Here is a 10,857-nt window from a genome sequence, read left to right as displayed (position 1 = left end):
GAGAGTCTCAAAGAGCTTCTCATACTGCTCCTAGAGAACCTCATTCTTCATTGATATCTTGTTGTTCTAAGCTTCTAGCTCATTGACTTTAGCTTGAAGAGCAACCCTTTTTCCTTCCTTCTTTCGTTGCTTCGCAGTAGGTGCAAGAGGGGTGTCATTCTGTGTGTTGTGGCTTCCTTCGCTCCCTATGTTGGAGAGGGATGCTTGGTCAAAAGAGAGTGTACGAATGGTGGAAACCAGCTTGGCAAAGCTGAAGAGAGTGGGAATAAGTGTCGTTCCCACAAATAGCGCCAAATGTTGATGCACAAAATCAGTGAGGACTTTGGTACAACAGAAAGTGTTAAGTTTGTGACCTTCGCTAGATTGCTCTGGTCACTGGTGTGGATAAATATGTAAATGGATAGAGACAGGGAAGCAAACATAAGATGTACGTGGTTCACCCAGATTGGCTACGTCCACAGAGTAGAGGAGTTCTCATTAATTGTGAAGGGTTTACACAAGTACATAGGTTCAAGTTCTCCTTTTGTGAGTACTAGTGAATGATTTAGTACAAATGACATTAGGAAATATTGTGAGAGAATGATATCTATTTATAGAAGAGAGTTTCTAGTTTCATTCTGACATTGACACGTGTCGCGCTGTGATTGGCCTCCTGGTTGGAGGGAAACTCTTCTGGGTCCTTGACGGTATAACGTTGACCGGTGCTCAGTAGTTTCGGGATTGGTCAAGTATCGTGCAAACAAATAGATTTTGACACGTGATGGATTTCATAGGATTATATAGACTTCTACAAAATCCATAAAGATTTTGGAAGATTTGAGAAGATTCGTATAACAGATTTCTATGAATTTTGAAATATTTTGTAGCGTTGAATCTTAACCATCAAATAAATCAAATGGTGATAGATGTATCTAGGCCATAAATCTAATCAAATGAAATATTTCATGCTATGGAGCTGCATCTCTTGGAGTCGAAAAAAAAATCAAAATTATCACATAAACGCAACTCCTCAAAGATCCCCAGTGCACCCCTTTCCAATCCTACTTCCTCCCTCACTTTATTCTTATCCCTTTCGTTGACACCTTATGTATTCAGGTGGCAATCTAACTCTAAGGTTAGATCCAATTGGCATAAATTTTATGAGTAAATATCAAATAAGGAAATTTATTGTAGTTACAAAGAGTTGTGATTAACCATTACTTTGTTTTGGCCTACCACTATGTTTAATTTCCGAATAAATTTTGGGTCGTTACAAAGAACCAATAGACTCTCCTCAATCCCAGGAACAAGAACCATGCATTGGTTAAGGCATCGAGTCTATTGGTGGTAGTTGTCGGCGGAATTAACTTCATGAATGGTGGATCGCGGGCTTCTTTTTTCTCAAGAATGAACAAAAAAAGATCATGTTCTTTGAGAAGCAACTGCATTCTCCACCACCGAGGAGCCATTGCACCCACCAGTGTTGTTCTTCATGAAACCGAGGCCAAAACGGGGCTCAAGTTTTTTTTATGGAAATGGGAAAGCATAGGTTGGGGTGGAGTGTGCAGGTGGTGCTGAGTGGAATTCATTGGAAAAATGACAAAAAATCGCCAGAAATCTTACCAGGTCAAAATCGGGTCGTCGGGTCAATGGGTCTAAGATCACGTCTGCTGGTCTCTCCCTTCTCTCCTTTCTCTCCCTCCCCCCCCCCCCCATTTATAGCCACACATGTGGCTTTTCTACCCCCAGATGATTGCTTCAGCAAAGTTGGAGTCATCTAGATTAATGGTCAAATGACCATTTTGCCCTTGTCTTTGCTCGTTCATAACTCATTCGTTAAAATACCGTTTAGCGAATGTTTTTTGCCTACACGCTCATGGGATTGAGTTCTATCAAAATATGCCAAAAATATGGGGAAACATATAAGGATAAAATACATCCTCGTATAATTATGTTTAGCCAACTAGGGGTATTTTTGTCTTTTTAACTTATAAAAAAATTAGACATCGTAAATATAAATGCGTCGCAACATTGATTATGAATTCAAAATACCTAATGTAATAATAAAATTCAGGAACGGAATTTCCTATTTTCCTCCATTTGAATTTCATAAAAATGAATAACTAAAACATATATCTAAAAATAAACACGGTATTACAGTCATCAATATGTGTATCAAATAAATAAACAATTTTGTAGCAAGATCGTTATGGTGAACCAACATTTAGTTTATATATATGCATGACTAAACGATTTTGAATTTGCTTGATTTTTCATAGACATTATCTTGAAATAATGATTTAGGAGATGAATGATTCCAATTATATCATGTATAGGAAAAATTCGTTAAATAAAAAGGGTGACCGAGAAGGTTCCACCACGGGTAGGATGCAAATAGCATTCAACTAGAAGTAAAAGGGCCTAGTTGATTTATGAGTTAGTTACAAAGAACCACAATCTCTAGCTGAAATGAAAGCACAACAGTAATTTATGAGAAGCCGCACTTTTACCTGCTTTGGAAATAGCCACGCTATATATAATTATAATGTGATCACACTTACATTTTGCGACAAATCAATCCGTACACAATCACAATAGCCATTATAAGGGAATGGTCCATATGAGGAACCACCTCTAAAGTTAAGACATCATCCCCCAGAACTACTCCAGAAGATGATAGCTTCTGCTTTGCCTGCACAAGCCACCCAAAAAAATGTTGAACTTTCTAACAGATAAATGATAAATACAAAAACGGTTGATCCTCATAAGGTATTATAGCTCACCTCTGCAACAATATCTCCATCAATGTCTACTATTCTAAATCCCACAGCACCACTCTTCCCTGCCAATTTCATTATCCAATACTTGTCACACTCCACTGTAATTTGACAAGCTATGCTTCCCATTAGCATTCTACTATAACTTTTCACTTGAAACCAAGGCTTCTCCTTGCTTTCCTTGGAAGAGCTACTCGTTCTATAGCCATCCCATCGTTCAAAAGCTTGTAACTTCTGCATAATCAAAGCAACTCACTAACATAAAATTCTCGAATTCATGGTAAGAAAACGTAACCATATTTATTAATATTATATACCTTTTTAAGTATGGTATAGAGAACTTTGCCTTGGAGATCCATGAGATGAACTTCATTGCTACACTTTTTGTCGTAGTTGTCAACTCGATAAACAATGTTGCCGTTGGAATTGTAGACCGTGCAACCATTTGTATGGCATACAAGTGATTTCATCCAAATGGTATAAGGTTCTCTCTTTGATGAACTATTAGTGTAGGGACAGATAGAGAGAACTTGGGGAGCTTGAGGACACACCTGAGCCATAATAGATGAAGGAAATCAAATTAGAACCACGGGGGGCAACTAGAAATGTGTCTAAATGAGCTTATTTATATGTTTCAAAAGTTTAAGCTAAGTATCTAATTAATTAAGGAACGGTCTGAAGCTTAGGGATTATGTAATTCGTAATCCAATTATCATTGGATTAATTAGGTTTATGATTAGTTGAGTTTGTCCATGCTTTTGATGTGGAGGAGCACTTTCCATTTTCCTAGTCGTTGATTAGTACGGGGACAGGGAACGAAAGAGACTGAGCATATATTAGTGGTCCAAGACCAATGTATGTTAGAATATGTATTTCAAATCTATCACTTTTTTTTTTGTTCAAACATAAAATTCAATCACGTTTTATTCGCGCACGAACTGATAGAATAATACACATGGAGCAGCCTTCTTCTTTTTTTTATTTTTTTTATTTTTTATAATTTTGACAGTTCTTTATTGTTGGTTATTTTAATTATTTTAATAATATTTTATTTTAAAAATTCAAAACTTATTATTATTTTATTTTATTTATTTATAATATTTAAGAGTTGTGTTTTATTCGAAAAGTCATATTCCTTTTTAAAAGGTATGAGGAGTTTTTTAAATATGAAACCTCAGACAGAAAACAAATATGCTAAACTTTTCTATCTCCCTCAATTCTCACATCTCTCTCAGTCTATTTACAGTCCTATTTCATAATTATTGGGCAATTGATCACTACTTGGCAATCTCATCTGCCGTTGGCGTGCATATCGGATCAGACATCCTGTGAGGCTTTGAGTTGTATCTTGGAGTTGTAGGCACCGTCATAACCTGCACGTAGGGAGGCGTGTACGGCTTTAGGGCAGCAACATCGCGCCTCTCTTTGGTTCACAGGCCAAATTTTCTTATTCCTTTTTCCCAATTTAAATTTCATAAGTTTGATAGTGATTATACATTTGATTTGATATATTTGAGTTGAATATCAGAGTGCACAACGAACAAGACTAACAAATAATAAGAATTTTATTGAACAAACTGAGAATGCCGAGATGGCTACAAAAACCCTAAAGACTACATTGTGACTAACTTGCTCTCAAACTAAATTACAAGCTCTATTTATAGAGCAATAGACCTAAGAAACCCTAATGCGTAAATGCCAAAAATACCCGACTACAAAATCAAATCAAATCTCTAATTAATTTCCTAAATAAACCTAATAAATTCCAACAATTTGATCATATAAATAATTGGTATATTTCTGCAATATATTACACAATCTAAAGCCGTATAGGTGTGATAATATAATTGCAAATTTTACATTCTGTTTCACAGTGCATTGAAAGCCCCCAATAATTATAGTGTTCAAGTCGTTCAACTTTCTGGGAATGCATAATTGCCTCTCTGCATTTCGTTTTTTTTATTTTTTATTATTCGGTCTTGTCGTTGAAAGCCTAGGAAGGCTAACATTGCCCTTCTTTATTTTATTATTATTTTTCTTTTTCAACTTTCTGCATTTTTTTTATTATTTTTTTTATTTCGTTCAATACCCAAGCACGTAAATGTAACATCTCACATCGTCCAGGGGAGTGATCCTTAAATGTATATTCTCATCCCTACCTAGCACGAGGTCTTTTGGGAGCTCACTGGCTTCGGGTTCCATCGGAACTCCGAAGTTAAGCGAGTAGCACGCGAGAGCACTTCCATGATGGGTGACCCACTGGGAAGTTGCTCATGAGTTCCCAGAAATAAAACCGTGAGGGCATGGTCGGGGCCCAAAGCGGACAATATCGTGCTACGGTAGTGGAGCGGGCCCGGGAAGTGATCTGCCCCGGGCCGGGATGTGACAATAAAACTGCTTGCCCGCCATTTGTTGTCTAAGTTGACCATCTCGGTATAAACGTGATTTACCTGTCATCTTTTTCTGAGTTGATTTAAATATTAAACTGTCATCAATTTAAAGTACAATTGAATTGTTTTTAATTATAAATTCTTAGAATAGACGTGATTTGACTACGATTGCGCCGTGATTGTTACAATTTGTGTGTGATTATTCAATACCAAGTACTTGCATCTTTTATGCTTTAATTACATATGTGCTTGATTATTACAATTTGACTACAATTGCATACAGATATATGTTAATTGCTTTATGCTTAATTAAATTTGTGCGTGATTATCATTATTAATTGATCTGTGGTTATTATACAGTAGTATAGTTTATCCTATACTTGTTAAAAAAAATTTACTGACAATTTGTTTTAATCTCTACAGTATTATAGCAATCTTATATCTCTCTCACTTGTTATTAGTCAGTATTCCATAACAAATGGCAAGCCTAGAAGAAGCCAATAGTGTTAAGCCTGAAAAATTTAGTGGCCATAATTTCCGTAGATGGCAAAAACAAGTGAAATATTGGTTAACTGTCTTAGGACTTGCATCCGCACTTGAAGAAACTCAATCAAACAAAGGTTCCTCTTTTAAAGAGTCATCTTCTAAACTAAACCCTGAACTCATATAATACCATTGTCACAATAGAATCTTAATTGCCCTTTCTGAGCATCTCTATGATGTATATCATGCTACTGTATCAACCGCCAAAGAACTTTGGGAAACTTTAGAAGCAGAATATGGAATTGTAGATGCTGGGATGGATAGGTTCACGGTCTCAAACTTTAATGATTATAAGATGGTTAATAATAAGTCTGTTGGGGAACAAATACATGGGTATCAAGAGCTATTAAGAGGTGTTGAAAAAAAAAAGGAACAAAGTTCAATGAGGATTTTAAAGTCTCCTGCCTTATTGATAAATTGCCTCAATCTTGGAATGACTTTGCTAGAACCTTAAGGCATAAACAAGGAGAATTTACTTTGGTTCAAGTCATAAATTTAATTAGAATTGAAGAGAAACATAGTTCAAGCCAAAAGAAGGAAACCGAAAAAACAAATAATTGTGAACTTAGTTGAGAATGACACCAACAAATATGGAAAAAACAAAACCAAGTTCACCATAAATAATAAGAGGAATTTCAAACCTAGAAGAACAAATTTTAAATTTAAACCACCCAACCAAAATAAGAACTTTCACAAGACTAAGGATCAAGGGAGAGAGAGGGGGGTTTGCTTCGTTTGCGGAAGAACCAATCATAAGGCTAAGGATTGCTTCTACAAGAAGATTGAGGAGAGCAAGTATAAGTCAAATATTAATGGTCCAAAAGCCCAAGTGAATATGTTGATGGAGCAACAATCTTCTCAACCACATTTTAAGTATGATTCCTTTGTAAATTTTACTTATGAAAATAAGGATTGGTGGGTAGATTCTGGGGCTAACGTACATGTCTTTTTTGATCGTGAATTTTTTAAAACCTATCAGAATCAGGTGGAGGACGTATAACTCTAGGAAATGACTCAATGTCACAAGTGCTTGGAATTGGAGACATTGACCTAAAGATGACATCTGGAAAGGTCTTAAGTTTGAAGGATGTGCGACATGTACCTGATATTAGAAGAAATTTAATTAGTGGATCATGCTTAGTAAAGCAAGGCTACAAAGTTGTAATGGAATCAAATAAGGTTGTAATAACCAAGAATAATATATTTATTGGAAAAGGTTTTATCAGTGAAGGATTATTTAAGTTAAGTGTTTCTTCCGAGTGCAATAATATTCCAAAAGTTTTTAATGTTGAATCTAGTAATGTTTGGCATAGACGTTTGGGACATGTAAACTTGTTCAAAATTAAGAAAATTATGGATTTGGACCTAGTCCCAAAGTCAAACATGAATCTCAAGCATAAGTGTGAAATTTGTGTACAAGCAAAACAATCCAAGAAACCCTTTAAGTCTGTCGAAAGAAATACCCAAATTTTAGAGCTTATACATAATGATGTTTGTGACTCAAATAGATTACCTACTAGAGCTGGTAATAAGTATTTTGTCACATTTATAGATGATTGTTCAAAGTATTGTTATATTTATTTGATAAAGACCAAGGATGAAGTCTTTGGTAAATTCAAAATTTACAAGACAGAAGTGGAAAATCAATTAGAGAAAATGATAAAAAGACTAAGGTCTGATAGAGGTGGTAAGTACACTCTTACCGATCTTAGTGTTTTTTGTGAAGAGCATGGTATAATACATGAAGTAACATCACCTTATTCTCCACAATCAAATGGAGTTACAGAAAGGAAGAATAGGACCTTATTGGACATGGTGAATGCAATGTTTTTGAGTTCTGGATTACCGGAAAATTTGTGGGGGGAAGCAATTTTGACTACATGTTTTATATTAACTAGAGTAATCATTAAAGACAACACTACTACTCCATATGAAATGTGGAAAAAGAGAACACCAAATCTCCAAGTCTTGAAAGTCTGGGGGTGTTTGGCTAAAGTTGCAATCCCACAACCTAAGAGAAAGAAGATAGGACCTAAAAATGTGGATACTATTTTCTTAGGTTATGCTCATAATAGTAGTGTCAATAGATTTCTAGTCATCAACTCTGAAATAAATGAAATTTCGAATAACACTATATTGGAGTCTAGGGATGCAACATATTTTGAAGACATACTTTCTTTCAAGACTAGAATGCAAAAGCACGTGGTAGAGAAATCATGCACTAGTATTGACAAAGCCTCCACAAATATTAGCCATCAAGTTTCAAATGAAGAATAACCTTTAGCTGAACTAAGAAGGAGTAAGAGACCTAGAGTGGAGAAGAACTTTGGTGATGATTTTATACTTTTATAATTGAAGGTGATCCAACAACATATAAGGAAGCTGAAGGATTATTTTGTGAAAACATGTTCATTTAAGCAACATCTATAAGCATGCAATTAACAATTAAAGGCGGAATCATGCTTGCATGCACTTAAAAACAAAACATTAACCAAGAAATTCAAAGCCTAGTAGATTGGTGAACCAAGACTCAACTCAAATCAAAGTGAGTTGAGAAATATACCTTTGTAGATTCCTCTTTGCATAAGCAAAGGCTAATCACCCAAAGAGAGGGCCTTCATTCCTTGCATCTAAAATCTATGGATTTGGATGGAAGAATAGGTTTCTCCAAGTTCCCAAAATTGAGAACCTCTAAGTCTCTTCACCAAGGAGAGATTGGAGAAGAAATGAGTGACCTTGGAGTAGTGGGATTGCTAGATGCACCCTCCAAGGGGGGCCGGCCTCTTTAGAGAGAAATGGAGAGACATGTTCTCTCCAATTTTCTCCAAAACAAACCCTAATGAACAAAAGGCTATAAAGTCATATTTATACCTTTGTTCATTTGAGTGGCAAACTTGTGATTAAAGCAAGTTCACTACCCTTCCTCTAAATGGCCAGCCATGGGGTGTTGTTTGGGCTTTTGGGTCTTAGTGAATTAAGTTGTCATACAACTTAAGTCAATGGACTTGACGTTCGAAGCCCATTGGGCCTTAAGGTCCAAAACTATCCCGAGGTCTTTAACGAACTTATTCGTTTGATTAATTAACATATTAATTAATCCTTGCCATAAATAAATAATTAAACCATTTAATCATTCTTACTCATCTCCATTGTTTCTTCAATCTCCACCTTACACAGTGTGCGATCCATTAGGTTCCTTTTAGCGAGGCAGTGGGCGATTAAAACCATTTTACATCGATTGTGAATTGAAACTTACTTTCAATTCTCCCTTTAGTGATTATACACGTTTAGGGCTTCCACAAACCATGAGTGACACCTAGCAGCATATCATGGTTACCCAAGCTAATCGGAAGAGGTGGAGAACCTATTCAGTTTAGGATTACAAATGCAATACGGTCTTTCTCTAATCTAATACTCTTGACCACATTGTTTGGTTTGATAGTTTATTTATTTATGTCTACTATCCAATGTGATTCGTGTGCTTATATGATTACCTTGAATGTGATTTAGAACGACATTTCTAAATCTCATTCATACTCTGGCCAGAGGTTCTAAATCATATCATAGAGTATTCTCCCTCAAACGGTTTGAAGGTTAGAGATCCCTTGTTGCGCATTCACTTGTCTCCATGACTAAGTGGCTTAACCCCAATGATACCGTGGCCACCCCGATGGGGTGACTTGGACATAATCAAAGATCAAGGACTTAACCACAAGACAACTATGATGCCTCAGGTCAAAGGACTACTTTGCATTATCCCAACCATGAGTTCTCATGTGACATGAATATGAGAACTCTTCGTTGATCGTGTTCAGTGAACTCATTCTCTATTGAGCACCTACGTACTTGTCTTGATGTCACATACACCAATGACTAGAGACTAGTCACTCTTCCTGAGAGAAGACACAGTACGTACTGATCTTAACGGACTGTCAATGCCCAATTGGCAATCTTATGATCAGGAACATTTAGGATGTGTCTACGAAAGAATGGTCTCATGAATCTAACTTCTTTAGATCGCATTCTCCCAATCACATATTCCTTGGACTTTATCGTTTAAGCATATAACATTTATATGAGACGGCTCAAACAATAATCTTTGCCCTTTATAGTTAAACTAGATTAGTTTAACATGTGAAATGTCCGTAAAGTATTATCATATGATTGGCTTTAGGGCACATTTCCAACAGAAGCCATGATCTCTGTCAATGCTCCATTTTGGAAAGAAGCTATAAATAGTGAAGTTGAGTCTATTTTACAAAACAACACTTGGGAGTTAAAGGATTTACCACCTGGTACTACACCAATTGGTTGTAAGTGGGTATTTAGGAAGAAACTGAAGCCTGATGGAAGTATAGACAAGTACAAAGCTAGGCTAGTAGCCAAGGGATTCACTCAAAAGAAAGGAATTGATTATTTTGACACTTACTCTCCTGTGTCTAGGATTACCACAATTAGGATCCTCATAGCATTAGCTTCTATACACAATTTAGTAGTAAATCAAATGGATGTTAAAACAGCATTTTTGAATGGAGACTTAGATGAAGAAATTTACATGGAGCAACCCAAAGGATTTATAGTGAAAGGCCAAGAACATAAAGTGTGTAAGTTGGTTAAATCACTATATGGACTCAAGCAAGCTCCTAAGAAATGGCATGAGAAGTTTGATAAAGTCATTTTAGAATATGATTTTGAAATTAATGAGCATGAAAAGTGTGTCTACTATAAGGAATGCAATGGACAGTGTGTTATTTCATGTCTTTACGTTGATGATATATTACTATTTGGAACAAGTCTGGAAATTGTGAAAGATGTAAAGTCTTATATGTCAAAGAGATTTGATATGAAAGATCTAGGAGAAGCCAATATTATTTTGGGAATGAAAGTAGAAAGAACACAAGCAGGTTTTATTATAAACCAAGCTAGTTCAATTGAGAAAATGCTTAAGAAGTTCAATTTTTTCAATTGCAATCCTGTATCGACACCATATGAACCAAGTGTGTGCTTACTTAAAAATAGTGGTGAACCCGTGTGTCAACTCGAGTATTCTCAAATGATTGGGTCTTTGATGTAGATAGCAAATAAAACTAGACCTGATATAGCTTATGCGGTTGGAAGGCTAAGTAGATACACTCATAATCCAAATAAAGGACACCAAAATGCTTTAA

The 10,857-nt window shown here is 35.8% G+C and overlaps 1 protein-coding gene across 1 annotated transcript; it reads right to left on the bottom strand.

Annotated features, from left to right (window-relative positions):
• Positions 1 to 2,385: 2,385 nt before the first annotated feature.
• Positions 2,386 to 3,368, bottom strand: LOC103431193 (protein LURP-one-related 4-like). The gene is made up of 3 exons (XM_008369330.4): positions 3,074 to 3,368; positions 2,763 to 2,990; positions 2,386 to 2,671 (listed from the first exon to the last, which is right to left on the bottom strand). The coding sequence occupies exons 1-3, from the start codon at positions 3,314 to 3,316 to the stop codon at positions 2,537 to 2,539; spliced, it is 606 nt and encodes a 201-aa protein (XP_008367552.1). The 5' UTR covers positions 3,317 to 3,368; the 3' UTR covers positions 2,386 to 2,536.
• Positions 3,369 to 10,857: the final 7,489 nt, after the last annotated feature.

The sequence above is a fragment of the Malus domestica genome, chromosome 06 (assembly GCF_042453785.1).
Source record: "Malus domestica chromosome 06, GDT2T_hap1".
Taxonomy (NCBI): domain Eukaryota; kingdom Viridiplantae; phylum Streptophyta; class Magnoliopsida; order Rosales; family Rosaceae; genus Malus; species Malus domestica.
The sequence above is the reverse complement of the archived record's forward strand: the minus strand, read 5'-3'. Positions and strand labels throughout refer to the sequence as shown.

Excerpts from the sequence above, each read along its gene's own strand:
- LOC103431193 (XM_008369330.4), bottom strand. The coding sequence starts at position 3,316 with ATGGCTCAGGTGTGTCCTCAAGCTCCCCAAGTTCTCTCTATCTGTCCC. Across the intron at positions 2,991-3,073 it reads TCTATACCATACTTAAAAAG|AAGTTACAAGCTTTTGAACG; the intron begins GTATATAATATT and ends TTGATTATGCAG. Across the intron at positions 2,672-2,762 it reads ATGGAGATATTGTTGCAGAG|GCAAAGCAGAAGCTATCATC; the intron begins GTGAGCTATAAT and ends TGGCTTGTGCAG.